The 20,630-nt window shown below is 45.2% G+C and overlaps 1 protein-coding gene across 21 annotated transcripts in view; it reads right to left on the minus strand.

Moving 5' to 3' along the window:
* The window catches only part of nrcama (neuronal cell adhesion molecule a), a 198,063-nt gene that overhangs the window by 68,386 nt on the left and 109,047 nt on the right, over positions 1-20,630 (minus strand). For 15 of the 21 annotated variants that reach the window (XM_055650309.1, XM_055650312.1, XM_055650300.1 and 12 more), the window contains 11 exons: positions 20,344-20,540; positions 18,310-18,432; positions 17,494-17,664; positions 13,660-13,716; positions 8,588-8,699; positions 6,177-6,361; positions 5,211-5,342; positions 4,986-5,129; positions 3,538-3,649; positions 1,073-1,239; positions 835-982 (listed from right to left, as the gene is read on the minus strand). In XM_055650309.1, coding sequence (XP_055506284.1) covers positions 835-982; positions 1,073-1,239; positions 3,538-3,649; positions 4,986-5,129; positions 5,211-5,342; positions 6,177-6,361; positions 8,588-8,699; positions 13,660-13,716; positions 17,494-17,664; positions 18,310-18,432; positions 20,344-20,540 — 1,548 coding nt within the window. The remainder of the gene's footprint in view (positions 1-834; positions 983-1,072; positions 1,240-3,537; positions 3,650-4,985; positions 5,130-5,210; positions 5,343-6,176; positions 6,362-8,587; positions 8,700-13,659; positions 13,717-17,493; positions 17,665-18,309; positions 18,433-20,343; positions 20,541-20,630) is intronic. The other 6 variants (XM_055650313.1, XM_055650303.1, XM_055650302.1 and 3 more) reach the window with 1 other exon arrangement.

Consider the following 20,630-nt stretch of genomic DNA (forward strand, 5'->3'; position numbering starts at 1 on the left):
AGACGTTGGGGTTTAGTTTAGTTTAGTTTAGTTTAGTTTAGAGACCATCGAGTCCGCACCGACCACCGATCCCCGTTCACTAACACTATCCAAGGCACACTAGGGACAATTTACATTTATACCAAGCCAATTAACCTACAAGCCTGTACGTCTTTGGAGAGTGGGAGGAAACCAAAGATCTCGGAGAAAACCGATGCAGGTCGTGGAGAGAACGTACAAACTCTGTACAGACAGCACCTGTAGTCAGAATTGAACCCAGATCTCTGGCGCTGTAAGGCAGTCGCTCTACTGCTGCGCCATCGTGTTAGATTGTGGGGAGAGATTTGTGTTCAGTACCAGCAGTTGCAATGGTACCAAAGTGGCCTGGTTTCCTCCTACATCCCAAAGTTAAGTATGTTTGGTAGGTTAGTTGTCCATTTTAGTTTAGGTAAGTGGTAGAACTGATGGAAATGTGAAGAGAATATGTTACGTGGAAAATTGGTGGGACTTGCTATTATGCTGTAAATTGGCCTCTTTTTGTGTTTTAAAGAAATATTGAAATATTGACTGATTCACTTTCCTCCCAATCAAACATCCCCTCACACATCCACCTGTCATTAACTATGTCCCGCCCCACCTCTCTTTTCCAGCTTTCTCTCCCCTACTACAATCAGTCTGAAGAAAAGTCGTCCATCCCTCTACAATTGTTACCTGACGCGTTGTTATTCCAGCACTTTGTGCTTTGCTCAAGATTCCAGTCTCTATGTATGGAGATAGTCTACATCCCACAGGTTTCGATTCACGAAATAGCACACAACCGCGTCCTATATTTTGTAAAATAAGATTCGACGGTACCTGCTGTCATCAGGCAGCTCCTCATTATTTTTCAGCCATATAATTGTCGGGGAGAGCGTTGAATCATGCTTCACCTTGCACTCAAAGGTAGCCGTGCCCATTGCCTGCACAGACTGATATCTCGGCTGTTTAATAATGGTCGTCGGATCTGGAAGTGACACAGGTTCGTGATGCCCAACTTGGCAAATAAAAATAAATCGTTCTCATAGCTATCATCTGTGGACATAAAGGAGCTCACCTTTGATCTGCAGAATGGCGCGGTTTTGGACCACTCCATGAGTATTGGTTGCTACGCAGGTGTAAATGCCGCTATCATTCTTCTGGGCAAAGGCGATTTCAAGAGTGCCATTTTCATGCAGCACATAAGATTCACCGTGGAGTACGCTGCCTTGGTTATCCTTGAACCTGTAATGGAACACATTTTTTTTAGTTTAGCTTTGTTTAGAGTTACAGCGCAGAAGCAGGCCCACCGAATCCACGCCAACCAGCGATCCCAGCACACTAACGCTATCCTATAAACAATAGGGACAATTTACATTTATACTAAGCTAATGAACCTACTAATCTGTATGTCTTTGGAGTATGGGAGGAAACCGAAGATCTTGGAGAAAACCCACGCAGGTCGTGAAGAGAACGTACAAACTCCCCGTACAGACAAACAACCGTAGTCAGGATCGAACCAGGGTCTCTGGCGCTGTAAGGCAGTAGCTACCGCTACGCCACAGTATCTCCCAATTCTCAGTGGCTTCACTGGCAATGCACATTTCCCTGCCCATTGCTGCCCAGGCCCATAGATGCGCCTCCGAAATTTCCTTCCTCATTTCAGATAGCTTAGAGATTTTAGTTTTAGAGATTCAATGTGTCCGCAAGCCCTTTGGCCCACTGAGTTCGTGCTGACCCATAATCACCCGTACTCTAGTTCTATCCTGCACACTAGGGACAATTTACCAAAGCCAAATGACCAACAAATCCACACGTCATTTGGAATATAACAGAAAACCGGAGCACTCAGGGGGAAAAAACACAGTTATAGGGAGAATGTACAAACTTTTAATACAGGCAGCATCCACAGTCAGGATTGCACACAGGTCTTTGGTGCTGTAAAGCAGCAACTCTGCCACTGCCCCCCAACCACATATTGTGCCGCATAGAACCTTATAGAGGAGGGCATTCAACTATATACCTGAGATGTCATATTTCTTTACAATATAGATAGTGGCCATACATAAAGCAATCTCACCAATTATATTCCTCCCCATATTTTCCCTGTAACCTATCCTCCACTTCACTCTGCACCACGCCCCCCTCCGATTCTCCTACAACCCACCCACATGAGAAGTTATGTTTGAGTGATCCATTGATCTCAAAACCGGTCTGTCTTTGCGACATGGGAGGAACCTGGAGCACCCAGGACAAAAACACATGGTCGCAGAGGGATTGTGGATATTTAACACAGATTGCACCGAAGGTCAGGTTTGAACTCAGGTCGCTGGAGCTGGTAACTGCACTCATATTGGTTTCACGACCCAGCCTTTTCTCGTACAAAGGCAGGCAACACTCTTAGTTTCTAATAGGAACCCCATTGTGTTTTAGAAATTTCTACCAAATCCGCCTGCACTACTCCACCGAGCAATGCATTTCACATGGTGGGAGCCCGCCGTGTATAAACACAATGTTGTCATTCTGCATTCCATTCTTTGCATTTGTCAGTAAATCTCAATTCCCTGATTGTTCATAAGCCAGGGTTACACTAATATCACAAATACACATGGGCGGCATGATGGCGCAGCGGTAGAGTTTCCTCCTGCACTCCAAAGACATAAGGGTTTGTAGGTTAATTGGCTTAGATAAAAATGTAAATTGTCCCTAGCGTATGTAAGATAGTGTTAGTGCGGGGATCACTGATTGGCATGGTGGGCTCGAAGGGCCTTTTTCCGAGCTGTATCTCTAAACTAAACTAAACTCAGTTTCGATCTTGACTACAGGTGCTGTCTGTACAGAGTTTTTCTACGTTCTCCCCATGACCTGCGTGGGTTTTCTCTGGGAGCTCTGGTTTCCTTCCACACTCTAAAGATGTACAGGTTTGTAAGCTAATTGGCTTAGAAAATTTATAAATCGTCCCTAGTGCGTGTAGGATAGACAGTGTTAGTGTGCAGGGATCACTGATCGGTGGGCTGAAAGGCCTGTTTCCACAAAGTATATCTAAACTGAACTAAACTAAATATCTTTAATGTCCATGTAAACACACCAGATATAAACTTGGTATAACCTCTTTTGTAAACTAAACGTAATAACAGTTGGTTATATTGAACCCTGCAGTGTTTTTAACTGTGTTAACTTTCAAGAGAGAGCTAGATAGGGCTCTTAAAGATAGCGGAGTCAGGTGATATGAGGAGAAGGCAGGAACGGGGTACTGATTGGGGATGATCAGCCATAATCACATCGAATGACGGTACTGGCTCGAAGGGCCGAATGGCCTACTCTTGCGCCTATTGTCTATTGGATTGTTGAAAAAGTTTGCTTTAGCCAGCTCTTATTGATTGTGTATTTAGGGTAAACCGCGGAGATTTACTGTGCAATACCTCAGCGTATGTAATAATCCTAGAACAATTCTTAAAGCAAAATTGAAAATGCTCCAGGGCACAGTGATCAGATAGCAATTACAAAATCCAAGGAGGAAAGCAAATAAAATAACAACCTTACCATTGAATCTGAGGAATTGGTGATCCAAAGAATGCGCAGTCCAGCAATGCAGGCTTGTTGGCAATTACCTGATAAACTTGGTCAGGTTCAGAAAGCATTCTGGGTGTCTCAGCTAAAGAGGGCCACAAAAGGAAAAACATGTTTTTTTTTTCAACTGAATCCTCTCTGTTTTTCTATTGTTAACTGCTTCCAAAATCTCACATGGCTAAGAACCTGCAATTATGATTTGCTGAAGATAGATACAAAAAGCTGGAGTAACTCAGCGGGTCAGACAACATCTCTGTGGAAAAGGAATAGGTGACGTCTTGGGTCTCGACCCTTCCTCGGACTGAGTGTCAGCCAGTCTGAGGAAGGGTCTTGACCTGAAACGTCACCTTTTCCTTTTCTCTGGAGATGCTGTCTGACCCAGCTGAGTTACTCCAGCTTTTTGTGTCTATCTTTGGTTTAAACCAGCATCTGCAGTTCCTTCCTACGCATGATTGTTTGTCGATGTAATTAGTTCTGCGAGATTCTTACAACAGAACTAACAACGTCAAAAAATATTCCCACCGTCTGTGATCTGCGGAGTGCCAGGTCCTTTGTTGCTTGTGATACATATAAGTGACGGAAGAAAAAGTAGATGCGCTGCTTAGGAAAATTGCATTCAAGACAAATCAAGAGTGAAGAATGTTTTATTGTCATATGTCCCGGATGGGACAATGGAATTCTTACTTGCTACAGCACAACAGAATATGTGAATAGATGGATTATAGTGAAGAATAGGATGCAGCAGAATGAAGATCAGTTGCAAATATGGATGGAGCAATGGCAGATAGAGATCAATGCAGACATAAGTGTAAGGTATTGCAGTTTAAGAGGTCAAATGTAAGGGGAGTTTATACATTAAATGGCAGAAGTCCATATCCATTTAAAACTGGGGGGCACAGTCCCAGGAGAACAGACCATTCTTCTAGTCCGCATTGAGAATTCATTTCTTTGGGGGATTGTGAATCTTTGGAAATTTCCTGCCTCAAGGGGTGGTGAATCTGCCACAGAAGGCTCTGACGGCTGTCAATAGATACCTTGAAGGCAGAGATAGATAGATTCTTGATTAATACGGGTGTCAGGAGTTATGAGAATGGGGTTAAGAGGGAAAGATAGATCAGCCATGATTGAATGGTGGAGTAGACTTGATGGGCCGAATGGCCTAATTCTTCACCTATCACTAATTAACATGAATGGATTGAGAGTTATTGGTTAATTGAGAACATTTAAGGTTGAGATTAATAGATCGACAATCAGGTCTTCCACAGTCGTTAATGCCTATTTTGCACTTTTGCCCACCTCCCCTCCAACCCTCATTAAACTGCTCCTGCTTGGTCTACCTCATTGTTTCTCTTCAATTAGTTCAAGAAGGGCTTATAGAGTGGGCGAACTGCAGACGCACACAAGGCAGCAGGGTATCTTACCAAGGACATTAACAAACGCATTTGCCAACAAGTATCCGTGCACATTCGAAGCGTTGCACTGGTAGACAGCACTGGATGAGACCTGGACCTTGGTGAAGCTGATGGTGTCATCCATTATTTTCCTGCTGATATCACTCGGGGCATCTGTCAAACACAAAAAAGTCAGCATTCCCCGACAAAGCTTTCAAAGCAAAAAAAAATCATTCAGACAGACGTCATACTCACTATCAATGGGAAAACTGTTGACCATCCAAGTGATGGTGGGCTTTGGGTTGCCGTGGGCTCTGCAGATTAGTCTCCCATCTTCCCCAGGAGCCAGGACCAGGTTCTTTGGCTCATTGATCCAGTACGGCGCGGCTGCGGAAAAGCAAATTGCAGTCAGAGTTTTGCCCCCATGGACAGCCGGCAACCCTCACACTTATTGTTCAGCAGCACGGTGGCACAGCGGTAGAGTTGCTGCCTCACAGCACCAGAGACCCAGGTTCGATCCTGACTATGGGTGCTGTCCTTACGTTCTCCCTGCGACCACTTGGATTTTCCTGGGTGCACCAATTTCTTCCCACACTCCAAAGATGTACAGGTTTGAAGGGTAATTGGCTTCAGTAAAAATTGGAAATTGTCTCCCATGTGTGGGATAGTATTGGTGTATGGGGATCGCTGGTTGGCCCGGACACAATGGGCCGAAGGGCCTGTTTCCACCCTGTATCTCTAAACTTAAACTAAAGATCCACCATGATAGAAGGATGGGGTAGATTTGATGGGCCAAATGGCCTAATTCTGCTCCTCTGACATGAATTGATGAACTTATTCTGACCAATATTAATGATGACAACTGATTATTTAGCTCACCATCACATGTCAACAGAAGACCATGTTTGTCTAGTTGACGGTCTTTGGATATTATCACACTGAAGTGTTTCAGGATAGGAGAAAAGACAGGAAAGTTTAATTCTGTTATTAATAACCTTTTCTCTTGGCCTAGTGTACATAGTACAATCTCCTATGTGACAAATAGGTTCTTCATTAGTACGGGTGTCAGGGGTTACGGGGAGAAGGCAGAAGAACTGGGGTTGAGTGGGAGAGGTAGATCAGCCATGATTGAATGGTGGAGTAGACTTGATGGGCCGAATGGCCTACTTTTACTCCCCTCACTTGTGAACTTATGAACGACTGCAGCGAATGGAGCCAAACCTTTGACGTTTACTGTGATGACATGTGAACTGGTTCCCAAGTAATTCTTTGCAGTGCATCGGTATTTCCCTGCGTCTGCCTCCGATACGCGAATGATTTTCAGGGTCTTCTTAAAATTGATCTCAGAGACTCTGTGAGCAGGCAGCTCTCCCCCTTCTTTGGTCCAAGAGATCACGGGAGTTGGCCTGGAATGGAATAGATGAGCCTCAGTTGAAAATGTCTTTAATGTGGACACAAGTGTTCATAAAAAGTATATCAGTCCCAGGAGAATAAACAGGTTTTACCGGGAAATGTGAATGGAAATTTTCTCTACCCTACAGGACAGTGGTGAGTGAACATAGCACAGGATCATGTCATGTTTCTCACACCTAATGATCATCAGATTTCTACTTTGACCCTTGAAAGGACATGAAGGATTGCTGGACATCACGGAAAGAGCAGGAGACTTCAATCTAGTGCTCTGACCAAACTTTGTCCATCAACCAACATCCCTGAAGGAATTATATCTCATCGTCATATTACAGATGTCGTTGTCCACAAGTCAGCTGTTTATGTGAAGGGTCAGCATGGCATCTTTGCTCATGTGCTCTACGCTTCCATTATAAAGCCCAGGATCCCATGTACTTCCTTGAACACTTTCACAACCTGTCTTGCCTGTCTCATAAGAACTGTGCACATGTATAACTCTTTACTGTTCCTGTTGCCTTTATAAAATTGTGTCCTGTGGTTTATATTGTCGCCTTTCATTCATCCCTCCAAAAAATCAAAGTTTCACTAACTACGGCACGGTGGCGCAGCGGTATAGTTGCTGCCTTACGGCGCCAGAGACCCGGGTTCGATCCTGACTACGAGTGTTGTCTGTAAGGAGTTTGTACGTTCTCCCTATGGATTTCCTCCGGGGTCAACCTGTTTCCTTCCCCACTCCAAAGATGTATAGGTTTGCACGCTAATTGGCTTGCTATAATAGTAAATGGTCCCCAGTGTGTGTAGGATAGTGTTAGTGTACGGGGATCGCTGGTTGGCGTGGACTTGGTGGGCCACAGAGCCTGTTTCCGCACTGTATCTCTAAACTAAACTAAACAATTATCAACATTTAATTTGGCACATTGCCGCTCATTCCACCAGCTCCATTGGGCCTGTCTTATTTCCCACCACCAAGCCCAGCATTAACATCTTTTATGGGTCAGAAAAGTCCAGTTGAAGGAAGTTTCCATGAATACCCTTCAGAAACTCCTCCACTCCTTTGCCTGGTATAGTATTGCTCGCCCCCTGAGTCTATGTTTGCACAGTTTGTGTTCACTGTTATCACTATCTCATGAACTTTGCATATCTGCTACTTCAATGCAAATTCACTCAACATCCTTCCCACCAAGTAGGCAACCTGTAGCTTAATGCCAGAGGTGATTGGGATGTTTTAAAATATATATAATTCCAAACAGATCTATTCTGAGCTTGATTGCTCCAGGACCTGTTCTCTCTTCAGGACTGCCATACTACCCCTCCTCACAACTTCCCTGTAAGAACATCTTAATTCCAGGAATATCTGGAACCCATCCCTGCCCTCATTTAGCCAGACCTCTGTTATCTTGACATCATAATTCCACATGATTAATTGTGCATGCAGGACATCAAACGTGGTTAATATACATCTTGTATTTACATGTCCACACCGCAGACCGATCCAAAAACATATTGTATTCTCTCTTCATCTGATCCTGCCTAAAATCTTCCTCTGGTGCTATTTTAATCTCACAGTCGTTTTGCCACCTATTTTCTCCTTTTCAGCGTGACCTTCCTGTACCTGGTCCCCACTAAATCCATGTAAACCTCTCTGTGACTCTTGACTTGCTTCTGATGAGGTTTAACCATCTGACCTGTACAAGGTCCATCCTCCTCAGAACCGGCTTCCTTAACCCCAAAGAACATTTTTCCTTGGTGGTGGGGAAGAAGGATTTGGGACCAACACTGTCTCTAAACACTCAAGAATGGTCTCGACCCGAAACATCACCTATTCCTTTTCTCTGAAGATGCTGCCTGAACCCGCTGAGATACTCCAGCACTTTGTGTCTATCTTCCCATATGAGCACTTGGATATATACATGGAGAGGAAAGGTTTTGAGGGACATGGGCCAAATGTGGGTAAATGGAACTAGCTCCTGTGGGGTATCTTGGTCGGCATGGATGAAGGGCCTGTTTCCACACAGTATGACTAATATAAAGCTCTCCTGTGTAGAGAATCTCATATTATCACGTGACATGGAGGAGACCATTCAGTCTATTGTGTTTATGAGGACTCTCAGAACTATCACCTCAATCCGAAGGTGTTCCCAAGAGGAACTGATGTACTCTCTCCTCCGAAAGAGGCAACGCTAGGAGAACAAGTCACCCTCCAAAGGGCCAGGTCAACTTACAGGCCTTCAGCAATGCACTCCAAGTACAGGGTTTGTCCTCTCAGCACCGTCTTCCTGCTGCTTGAACCCTTGGGGGTGAGGATGTTGGGCCTTCGTTCGCCCACAAGGCTGTCTGCAAGAGTAAAAACCACTGGCAGATCAATCAATGCAACTTAAACAGTGAGCGCTCAGTGCTGAAATGCAGGAATCAAAAGGCAGACTGCAGGCAAAATGATCTGAAAACTGCTTTAGGCAGTATCGGTGTATTAGTACTGATCAGAGGAGGTTAAGCATGGACAATGAGGCACATTTAGGGTCACCAACCCTTCAAGTTAGGCTTAAGTCTTCAAGAACGGAAGATTAATCTCCAAGATGCAGGGAGGCGGTGGTGATGAGGGAGGTAGCACTATCTTTAAACACATTCCCTCGTTAAAATTTGGAGAGGTGGGACTCTTTGATTGAAAGTCAAGACTTAGTCAATTGGACAACAGAGGAATGTTGCCTTTCCAAACGCCATGGGAAACTCCTTCACCTAGAGGCAAGGAAACACATAACAGATTTTGGAGATGGGGTGATTGAGGGGTTGGAAGTCACGGGACAAGTTTTGTCAGAATATACCTGAGGAGAGCTGGTGACCTCAGATGCAGTAGGATTAGTAGGTTGATCTATTGGTCATGAATTGTGGTCTTACAAGCAATTGAGATTTTCGCTTCCATAGTCAAAAGTATTTATTTCTGAACTGTGTTATTTTTTCCTCGTCCCTAATCTCTGAAGTATTCCAAAGTCTAAACTGTGGATTACAAATCCTAAACACAAGACCTAGAAATTCAATTGCATACCCTGTATTTCTCAATGTTACACAATTAAAACCCATCATTGGTTCATTGCCAGGTGCAGCAACGGTCATTACTGGGTCATTTTGCATTTGCTCTGGAATTTCCACCAGTTGCTTCTAGGTGTGAGTCACCCTTGGAAACAGTGAGCATCGAGGGCTGAAATTCAGACATCAAAGGTGGAGTAAACTTGTTTTAAAATGATCTAAAAAAACAGCTTTAAAAACCATGGGGAGATTTGTGCAGCCGTTGGTGATACCGTATCTTGTACATTACCCATTCTGAGGTGTTGCAGGAATTTGGACCATGTTATCCTGGGAATACATGTGTTAATTACTTTGGTTTATCCAGAGCAGCACTAGACGGGGACCCTAAGCAAGTATATCCCTCTTACGTTGTGTCTTGCACCACTCGCACATTGCCTCAGTCAACCCAACCCTTCTCCATCCTGACCCCATGGACAATATTCTCCTCTTCCTCTCTTCCCCCCCCCCACTACCTCTGAGTTCCATAACCCATCCCCACCTGGTCCCACTACCAATCTCTGCCCCACTGATCAATCCTTCGAGGTCCGCGGTGGGCTACTCGATCTCCACCCCTTGACTACCTCAACTGCCTAGGACCAAAGGCTTGGACCTATCTCCCAACATGATGCCATTTAGAAACATAGAAAATAGGTGCAGGAGTAGGCCATTCGGCCCTTCGAGCCTGCACCGCCATTCAATATGATCATGGCTGATCATCCAACTCAGTATCCTGTACCTGCCTTCTCTCCATACCTACCACCTGATCCCTTTAGCCACAAGGGCCACATCTAACTCCCTCTTAAATATAGCCAATGAACTGGCCTCAACTACCTTCTGTGACAGAGAATTCCAGAGATTCACCACTCTCTGTGTGAAAAATGTTTTTCTCATCTCGGTCCTAAAAGATTCCCCCCTTATCCTTAAACTGTGACCCCCTTGTTCTGGACTTCCCCAACATCGGGAACAATCTTCCTGCCTCTAGCCTGTCCAACCCCTTAAGAATTTTGTAAGTTTCTATAAGATCCCCCCTCAATCTTCTAAAATCTAGTGAGTACAAGCCGACTTTCTTTCACATGTCCTTCAAGGGAAAAACTAAAAAGTTCCAAAGCTCATCTGAAGGATATTACTGAGATACGGACTCACTAATGTCAGCCCTATAAGGAACAGCAGACTGCAACAGACTGGAAACAAATGTGGCAGAGTTGGAGATGATCAACAAAAAGAAAGTCTGGGGAGACAAACTCTTGTCTTCATCAGCAACGGGAGGGGGAAGGAAAAGGTCCAGGGTCCACGGTGAGTCAAAGTAGGAATCAGGTGGTGTGGAAATGGAGTAATTAGAAGAAGCAACCAAAGTTGAGTTTGCTCATGGCATCTAGTAACATACCACATACAATATATATTGGTGGTGATGGACAAGACTGTTGTGTGTTATGCAGAGAGCTCTTCAATGGGAGAGCATCAATTCCCCATACTGCAGACAGGGATTTGAAACTGTTACATAATGTACTCATAGTTATGAAAGGGAATTGTATTGAGGCAAGTATTGGAAAAATAGGATGAGACACCCGATGCGTGAGGTTTATCTGGAGCAGCAATCCAGGACAAGTGCTGGACCAGGAGTGGATAATTCCAGTTAGCAGCAACAAGTTCAATGAACACAGATACAAAGGGGTTGAGTGAATGTATAGCAATATATTAATTTAAACAGTGAATTGAATATACACATTCACTTGTGTAAATGGTATATTAGATTGTGTGGATTTATTTGTCGAAATAAAGAACTGCAGATGATGGTTTACCAAGGAAAGAGACAAAATGTTGGAGTAACTCTTTGGATCAGGCAGAATCCCTGGGGAACATGGATAGGTGATGTTTCCGGTTGGGAAGTTTTTTCAGAATGATTGCAAGGATGGTGGGAATAGCAAGCTGCACAAAACGCTGGGATAGCTCAGCGGGACAAGCAGCATCTCTGGAGCGAAGGAACGGGTGACATTTTGGGTCTCGACCATTCCTTCTCTCTCTCGAGATGCTGAGTGACTCCAGCATGTTGTGTCTATTGTCGGTGTAAACTAGCATTTGCAGTTCCTGCCTGCACAGAGTATGGATTTATTTCCTTTTTAGGGTAGGTTTGCGTCTATAGAGGAGATGTAACAAGTAAGAATGATATTGATCTGATGTATTTAACAAATAAACTCTTTTCTCTTTACTCTTTTCAGAAGCCGTCTATATCACATGCACTGACCCTCGACTCATTGTTTTTTTCTGACATGGCTGTCTGGCTGAGAGCTACTGCCTGCTGCAAAGGATTAGGTTTGTAGCTCTGCCGCTGTCTATTTATTTATGCAAACAACAAAGCAATAAAAATTCAGACGGTGCAACAGGGCAAATGTTCTTCAGCTCCGATGACTTGACAATGACAGTTTGCTAGCAATTAAGTTTAATTACTCTGTCATGTTGCCTGCAGATGTTCCAGATAAAATGAAGCATCTTCTCACTTTCCTTCCCGCCTCAGTGCTCTGCTTAGGGATGCGCTCAAGGATGGGGTTGTTGTGAGGGGGGGGGGGGGGGGGGGTTAAGCCACTTATTGATTTAGGTGACCTTAGCATCTGAGGGTGGTGAAAAAATAAATTGTGCTGGAGTAACTCTGCAGGTCTGGCAGCATCCCTTCCCTGGAGAACACAGATAGGTGACACTTTGGGTTGGGAACCTTCTTCAGACTGATTGTGGGGAGGTTTGAAGAAAGCTGGAAGAGAGGACAAAGCTTGGCAGGTAATAGGTGAACATAGCAGGCTTGGGGGGTTATTGGTAGATGGTTGGACAAAGGCCGGAGATAAAAGTGTACCAAAGGCCAATGATGAAAGAAGATCATTGTACCACCGTTGACCCTCGGTGTTCTAGGAAGCCACAGAATGAGTGGTCAGAGGTCAACTTCCTGAAGCCAAGCCACAGCTGGAGGGCAATTGGAGAACAAGGTTCTGAAGGCATCGATTGGCAGCTCCTAAGCTCGATGTTTCGCATTCGAACAAAGCTTAAATACAACTATGCTGCCAAGATGACACCTACTCCTTCTTCCCTATTCCATCTGGGGCCAGGGGAACCGCCATTCATAACCTGCACTGATATCGCATGTACGTTTCCTACAATGATAAAGCCTCTGCCACCAACTTACCTTAAGACAGCTGTCAGTGTGGTCGTGACGGGCCCTCAACTCAATAACTTTAACTCTGGTTTGCTCTATGTAGAAGCTGCCTGACCACTCTCAACCCTCTAACTGCTGCTAGGTCAAAAGTCCAAGGTCTGACCACCTATTCAACTCCAAATAATTCCACATCTCAGGCCATTGACGGAGGCTGCAAACTCTACCCTCAACTCACTTCAGCTACCAACCCTTCACTCCCTGGCTCCAATCCTTTATCTACAAATGGCTGCCCTCTGCTCTTCCTCCCGACCCCCAGACCAGTCCTCAGTCCCAGGCGGCCCCCACCTCATCACCTTCCTAAGTTCCTGAGTCCCAGCACTATCAGGGTCAGACCAAGGAGTCGGCAGTCTCAGCCCAATTCATATCTCATGAGCCCGCACCATGGATACTGGCAATCTATTTGGTTACAGAGGCCTTCGTGGCTGACATTGATCCTGGTGCCTTTGGGCACATTTTGGGAGTGTTGATCAGTGATCAGGATTGGGCACGCTACCTGAATCCTGTCCATCTGATAACAGACATTGAGAGCAACAATGGACCTCATATACAAACATAAGTGGATGGAGCACTATGGCCAAGCCTACTTTGAATCCAATCTACCAAGTTATCGTGGATCTCACATGCCTTCATCTTCTGGATCAGTTGACCACGAGGGATTTAGTTGGATGTTTGATGGAGGTCCATGTACACAACACCCACTGCCCCACTCTCCTCAATCATCTTCCACGCCTCCACAAAAACCCAATCAAGTTACACAGGTTACACTGCCTCTGATAGTTTATAGAGGGATATACATTTGTTTATAGAGGGGAAATACATTTGCACGATAGAGCTGTTACTGTGTTAGCGCGAGAACAAGCACCAAGTTAATGTTATCACTAGGATTATTGCTGCTACACAAGTGAGTATTGAGACCGGGTTTAGTAACAGGAGGATGGCCTGTGACTGGGAATGGGAAAGGGCTGGAAATGGTTACGGTTGGATGACAGAATCTGCTGGTGTTAATACATGAAACCAGGAGGCACCGTAACTCACCACCAAACAGCTCAGTGCCATTGGAGTAAACTCCGTAAGTCTCATTGACCGCATTCACTGAAACAAACACAAGAGTATGTCCACGTTGAGGAAAAAACAAGGAGGAGCTGAAGAACTTCACACACTTGGTACACAAAATGGCAAAACAAATGTAAGAAAGGGCTAGTCCACTCAGCCCCTCAGGCTGGTTCTATAATTCACGGCCAATCTGTGGCTAATTCTACACATCTTGGCTCCGTGACCTTTAAAGGACTTACCGAACCCCAAACCAGCAATTCCTCCTGCAGATTCTGTGCTCCTGCATCATTTCCCTCCAGTTCTCTCCACTTTTTCAGCACCTTAAACCATTTTCTATTCTGAGCCATTCCTAGTTCTGACTACAGCTCCTTCCTGAAACGTTAACTCAGCTTCTCCCTCCACGGATGCCGCTTGACTTGCTGGATGTTTCCAGCATTTTCTCATTTATTTCAAAATCTATCAATGTCTAGTTTGAAATTGTCTAATGTGACCCAGACTCAGCAGCCTATGGGAATGAAAGGTTGCATAAGTTTATATTTCATAGGAGCAGAATTAGACCATTCGGCCCATCGAGTCTACTCAGTCATTCAGTCGTGGCTGATCTATCTTTCTCTCTTAACCCCATTCCCCTGCCTTTTCCCCATTACCCCTGACACCTTCGCTAATCAAGAATCAGTCAATCTCAGCCTTAAAAATACCCAATGACTTGGCCTCCACAGTCATCTGTGGCAATGAATTCCACGGATTCACCACCCGCTGATTAAAGAAATTCCCCCGCATCTCCTTTCTAAAGCTACATCCTATTATTCTGAGGCGATGCCCTCTGATCCTAGACTCTCCCACTAGTGGAGAGGTATCTCCGTCTGAAGAGCTGCTTTCTGACATTACACATTGAAATCTCTGGTATTAATTGTAAAAGTTACAGCCCAATGCCTTAGATTTTCCCCTTTACCCATTCTAATCCTACACCCTCTTATCTTAAATATCTCAGATCTTAAAGGGAAGCAATGCATTTTTGAGATGGTTTTTAGCAATTAAATAATTTAACTGGACACAAAGTGCTGGAGTAACTCAGCAGGTCAGGCAGCATCTCTGGGGAACATGGACTGATGACGTTTTGGGTCGAGACTGATTATAAGGGCGGGGGGACTATAAAGCTGGGAAAGGGTAGAAGCAGGATAACGGGTGGCAGGTAATAGGTTGGCGCGGGGGGGGGGGGGGGGGGGGGGGGGGGGGGGGGGGGGGGGGGGGGACGGGGGGTATGTTATTATGTAGATGGTTGGAACAAAGGCTGGGGATAAGAACAGAATCAGTTTGCAGAAGGGTCTCGACCCGAAGCATCAGCATTCCATGTTCTCCAGAGAAGCTGCCTGACCTGCTGAGTTACTCCAGTACTTTGTGTCCTTTTGTGTATTAACCAGCAGTTCCTTGTTACTACAGTAATTTAACTGCATATTCATATATTCCTATCCCAGGCTGGGATTACTGGTTTTCCTGCTTTGGGGCTTGTTTTATCTGAATACCAACGGCCATGTGTTGTTTTGTTTTAACATGAAGCACATTGCAACACCTGAAGCAGAATTTGTAAACTCCTGCACTACACAGACCTACATCAATCAACAGATGATAAAAAGCCAAGTCAAATTACTACGCTTTGACGTAAGCTCTGGGGAAAACAGTTGGACAGATGCTCAATGCTCTGGCCCCAAACTTCTCTCTCTGCTGTTTTGCTGAAGGCTTTATTGAAACAGATTGCCATTCCAGAGATAGTAAGCCAGCATCTTGCTCATTTGTATATCTGAGTCCCACTGAATCCTTTCCAGAAGCGTTTGATTCCAAAGTCTTGTCAATGCAAGAGAGTCATAGTCACACTGCAAGGATTCAAGCATCCATTAATCGTACATGAAATCATACAGTAATCGTACATGAACCACGTTATATTCTCCCACATTTCCATCAACTCCCCATCATTCTGCCACATGGGACAATTTAACCAACCCCTGCTTGTGTCTAAGGGGGCAGTGCAGTGGCGCAGCGGTAGAGTTGCTGCCTAATGCCCCTGTCCCACTTAGGAAACCTGAACGGAAACCTCTGGAGACTTTGCGCCCCACCCAAGGTTTCCGGAGGTTGCAGGTGGTTGCCGGAGGTTGCAGGTAGTGGAAGCAGGTAGGGAGACTGATAAAAACCTCCGGGAACCGCACGGAAACATTGGGTGGGGCACAAAGTCTCCAGAGGTTTCCGTTCGGGTTTCCCAAGTGGGACAGGGGCATTACAGCGCCAGAGACCCAGTTCAGTCCCGACTATGGGTGCTGTCTGTACAGAGTTTGTACGTTCTCCCTGTGACCATGTGGGGGTTTTCTGGGTTCTCCGTTTTCCTCCCACACTCCAAAGACGTGCAGGCTAATAAGTTAATTGGCTTCGGTAAATAATGGAAATTGTCCCTAGCATGTAGGATCATGTGAGTGTAAGGAGTGGTCGCTGGTCAGCATTGGCTTGGAGGGCCGAAGGGACTGTTTCCACACGGTATCTCTAAAGTCGAAAGACTAAAATGATCAGTACTGATCTGATTCTGGCCTCAATTCCTATTCTGTGCCAGTTCCCTTCAATTCCCCGATCTTTCAAAAATGTATTAAAAAAGGTAACTGGAGCACCCAGAGGAAACCCATGTGGTCACAGGGAGAACGTACAAATTCCATACAGACAGGATCAAACCCGAGTGTAAGGCAGCAACTTTACCGCTGCGCCACTGTGTCGGACTCAGTATTTAGGGATTCAGCATCTGCAACTCTTTGGGATAGAGAATTACAAATATTTGTAATCCTCTGGGGCAAGACCCACCTCAACACCACCCTGAAATGGTTGGCTCCTTATTCTGAGGACTTGTTACAGACTTTCCCACTGGACAAACAGGTGGCATCTACCTTGTCCATTCCTCTAAGAATATTATATTTATCAATGAAACCACCTCTCATTCTTCCAAACCACAGAATATCAGATATTCTGCTCTATTTTCCTTTATAAGAAAAGGAATCAGGTGAATCTTCTCTCACCTACCGCCCAGGACTTCCTTCCTGATACAAGGAAACTATTACAGTACGTGATAAAAGAGGTCACAAAGTTCTAGATTAAATCAGCAGGTCAGGCAGCATGCCTGGTGAACGTGGATAGGTAATGTCACCGATCCGTATTCTCCAAGTATGCTGCCTGACCCGTTGAGTCACTCTAGCATATGTGTCCTTTTTATAAACCAGCATCTGCAGTTCCTTGTTTCTAATGTACATGGTCATTCACCCTTGGTCTCACCAACAACCCATACAAAGGTTGCAAAATACTCCTTGTCTTGCACTCTAATTCCTTTAGTGCATCAGGCAATATTTACTTCTTAATTCTTGCATGCTAACTTTCTGTTTGACGATATCCAGTTATTTTTTTGAATATGAAGCTGACTTAGACTATTTAAATACTATTTTGCCTTTCTATTCTTCCACTGAATCTCTTGGGCTGGAGTTCCTCAGCTCACCTCACCCGATTTGATCAAGGCTCAGTCGTAAGCTCAATGGCAGGAGCCGACAACGAGGACATTGAGAGTGGGACTCCCTCCTGTCCTTGCTCCAGGCGTACAGAGCTACACTTCCCAATGGAGGGCAGCAGAGAGCCAGGGTTGGAAGCTCCATGGGCATCCCGGAGACGATCGGCAAACTGAATGCCGTGTTTAAGTTTGGAACCCGCAGCCTCCCCGGCATCAACATATCTTATCGCTGGTCACAGCGCCAGTGTTTATGCAATCAAACACACAAGGACTGAGGCAATACTCACGAGTCATGACCTTGACAGAGATTGGCTGCTTCTGTTGTATGGTTTGAGTGTGATTGAACCTGGCATAGCAGATATAATCTGCCCGGGTGTCCTCTGGTTGAACGTTGGAGAAATAGAGGTCTCCATTGAGACCCTGTGAAACCCGGGCGTCCTGTGTAAACCTCTGCATTGCTGCAAGAAACCAGAGAATAAGTTTCAGAAATAAAAAAACAGCGGAGATTTATTCAAGCATTTAGCCTCAGTGATGTGGCCAGACGCCACGATGTGGTAACATCAGTTTCTGTCCTCACACAAGCGTATTGGGTTCAGCTTTTGTCATCCTGGTGTAGGAAAAATGCCATTAAGCAGGGAAGAGTGCGGAAGAGATTTACGAGGATGTTGCTAGGATTCGAGCAGCTGAGTTGTAGGGAGAGGTTGGGCGGGGTCGGCCATCATTCCTTGGAGCGCAGGGGACTTAGAGTGATCTTAAGGTGTATAAAATCATGATGGGCATAGATAAGGTGAATCTTTTTCACAGGGTTGGGGAATTAGGAACTCGAGAGCATAGGTTTAAGGTGAGAGAAAGATGGGCAACTTTACCCACACAGATGTTGATACATATGTGGAACGAGCTGCCAGAGCAACTGGTTGAGGCAGGTGCAATGCAGGCACAAGACATTTGGACAGGTATATGTATAAGAAAGGTTTAGAGGGTCCAATGCTGGTAAATGGGACTAGCATCTCAGTAGGAATCGAGGAGTTAGGTAGTTTCCGTGCTGTATGACACAATGATTGCTCTCTTCAGGGACTGGCCCTGAAGCTTTGCTCCGTACTTACAATTATCCATCCAGAAGATAATAGGTGGGGGCAGGCCCGACGGCGGATCGCAGTGGAGAACCAGCGGAGCTCCTTCTTGGACCATTTTAGGCTCGATCTTCTCTTTGGCCCACATGGGAGACCCTGGAAATGGATGCAGAAGAGAACGCATTTTAACAACAGCAAACCATTCCTTAAAAGCAACGCGGTGGGGTGGAACTAATGGGAATTGGTTGTTCAGTACAAAGCAGCAAGGGACAACACCAGGGAGAAACAAGAAGTGTGTTGCATTCCTGTGTCTACTGTAATGAACGCTGTGGACATTAAGCAGGTTGGAAGCTCTGTTAAAATAATGGAACATCAAAGACCTGGCCCTTGTCCACTGATACTTCAAACAGAAGTGCCCACATTGCTCACCTCAGCCCCCAAGAGATTTTGATGTACTTATGTTGGGCAACGTAAGTCTTTACAATGTGGAGAAGGGTCAACCGTGGGAATGAATATAACAGTGCATCTGCTTCAGAACTACAGTGCCAGGTCAACATTGCCTGGCCCTGAAATACCATGCCTTTATAGAGAGATGTTTGATCCATGGAGTGAATGAAGCTGTCTCCATCTGAAGCTGGGACACTCCCACAGTCACCCAACAGGTATGAAGATGTTCTCCTCCTCTCTCCGTCGAGAGTTCTGCAACACCCTCTCTCATTGCACCTCCTCTGTGATTCCATCTCTCCAGCTCTACACATCGTTGCTGGATTTCATTTGTCCTTTTGCATACCTTTCATTAATTTGTTCGTATCTCTAGTCTCCCTCTCCCCGGACTCTCAGTCTGAAGAAGGGTCTCGACCCGAAACGTCACCTATTCCTTTTCTCCAGAGATGCTGCCCGACCCGCTGAGTTATTTTGTGTCGCCCTACATTCAAACCTGCTGAGGTCTTGAAATAGTGAACATCCAGAGCTGGTGGGTTGCTTATCCAAAACTCAATCTGCGCAATCTTTCTGAATCTGGCCCAGACAACAGTGTACCCTCCCTCCTCGATCCCTGAAAACATGATGTCAGACAAAGACAATCTTGTATCATGCTGACACGGGGGATGGTTTCAAAAGGGGTAAACGTTACTGTTTCTGCCCCATTCAGCACTGTCGCTGCTTGCCTTCCCCAGAGGCAGTGGGGCAGTGACAGGTGAAGTGCTGGGGTTAGGTAGACTGAGGGGAAATGGGGATCAGGGATAAAAACAAAGGAACCATGTGCATGCGAGGTTGGAACCAAGTGCCAGCCGCAGTTACCTTCCATCAGGATGAATTTGATGATTAAAAAGAGGTCTTTAGTTCAAAAGAAAAAGAAACAAGACAGTTAAATTAAATATTTCATGGAACAAAATACACTGACAAGATCTGCATCTATATTGCACCTTTTTGCAACCTCAGGATGTCTCAAAGTGCATGGGTCCTATTTCCTGGCAAACAGGAAAACAAAATGGGGTCAAATCTCATTCCTGAACGTCACTACATCTTATTCCATTTCATTGCCTGTTATTTAATCAACTTGTCAACTGTTGAACTGCTCCCTTCAAAGTATGAGGAAGCTCCTTTCAGAAATTAAACCAGAAATGGACTATTTTGCCTCTTGCTCGTTCTTTGCCATTAGAACTTTACCTGAATCTGTCTTTCCTGCACCCATAACCCTAGTTTCACTTAAACGTAGAAACAAAGAAACATAGAAAATAGATGCACCAGTCGGCCATTCGGCCCTTCGAGCTAGCACTGCCATTTTAATATGATCATGGCTGATCATCTAAAATCAGTACCCCGTACCTGTTTTCCCCCCTTATCCCTTGATTCCTTTAACCCTAAGAGCTAAATCTCTCTTGAAAACAGTCTTAATTCAGTCTTGTGAATGTGCCTTCCTGGTGCTCTAAGTGGAAACTTTCAAACTTGCACGTCAACTATTCCTTTTCTCCGGAGATGCTGCCTGACCCGCTGAGTTACTCCAGCTTTTTGTATCCGTCTTCGGTTTAAACTAGCATCTGCAGTTCCTCCCTAAACAATACTCACTGGACTGGCGGATGACAATCTGGTTGGAGACGGCTGTTCCGCGATCATTTTGTGCCGTGCACTGGTACTCTCCTTCGTAGGTCTCTGCCTTCCCCCCGCCGACGATATCGATCAGCAGAGTACCAGAGTCGGGCTTCATCATCACCCGAGGGTCCTTGTCAATGTTAAAATGGGTCCCATTGCGTGTCCATGAAAATCTACGCAAAACGTTTAAGGTGCAATTTACAATCAAATATAGTTGTGCCATATAAATATTCCAAGGCAGTGATGTGGCACAGTCTAACGTT

This window comes from Leucoraja erinacea, chromosome 19 (assembly GCF_028641065.1).
Source record: "Leucoraja erinacea ecotype New England chromosome 19, Leri_hhj_1, whole genome shotgun sequence".
Lineage (NCBI taxonomy): Eukaryota > Metazoa > Chordata > Chondrichthyes > Rajiformes > Rajidae > Leucoraja > Leucoraja erinaceus.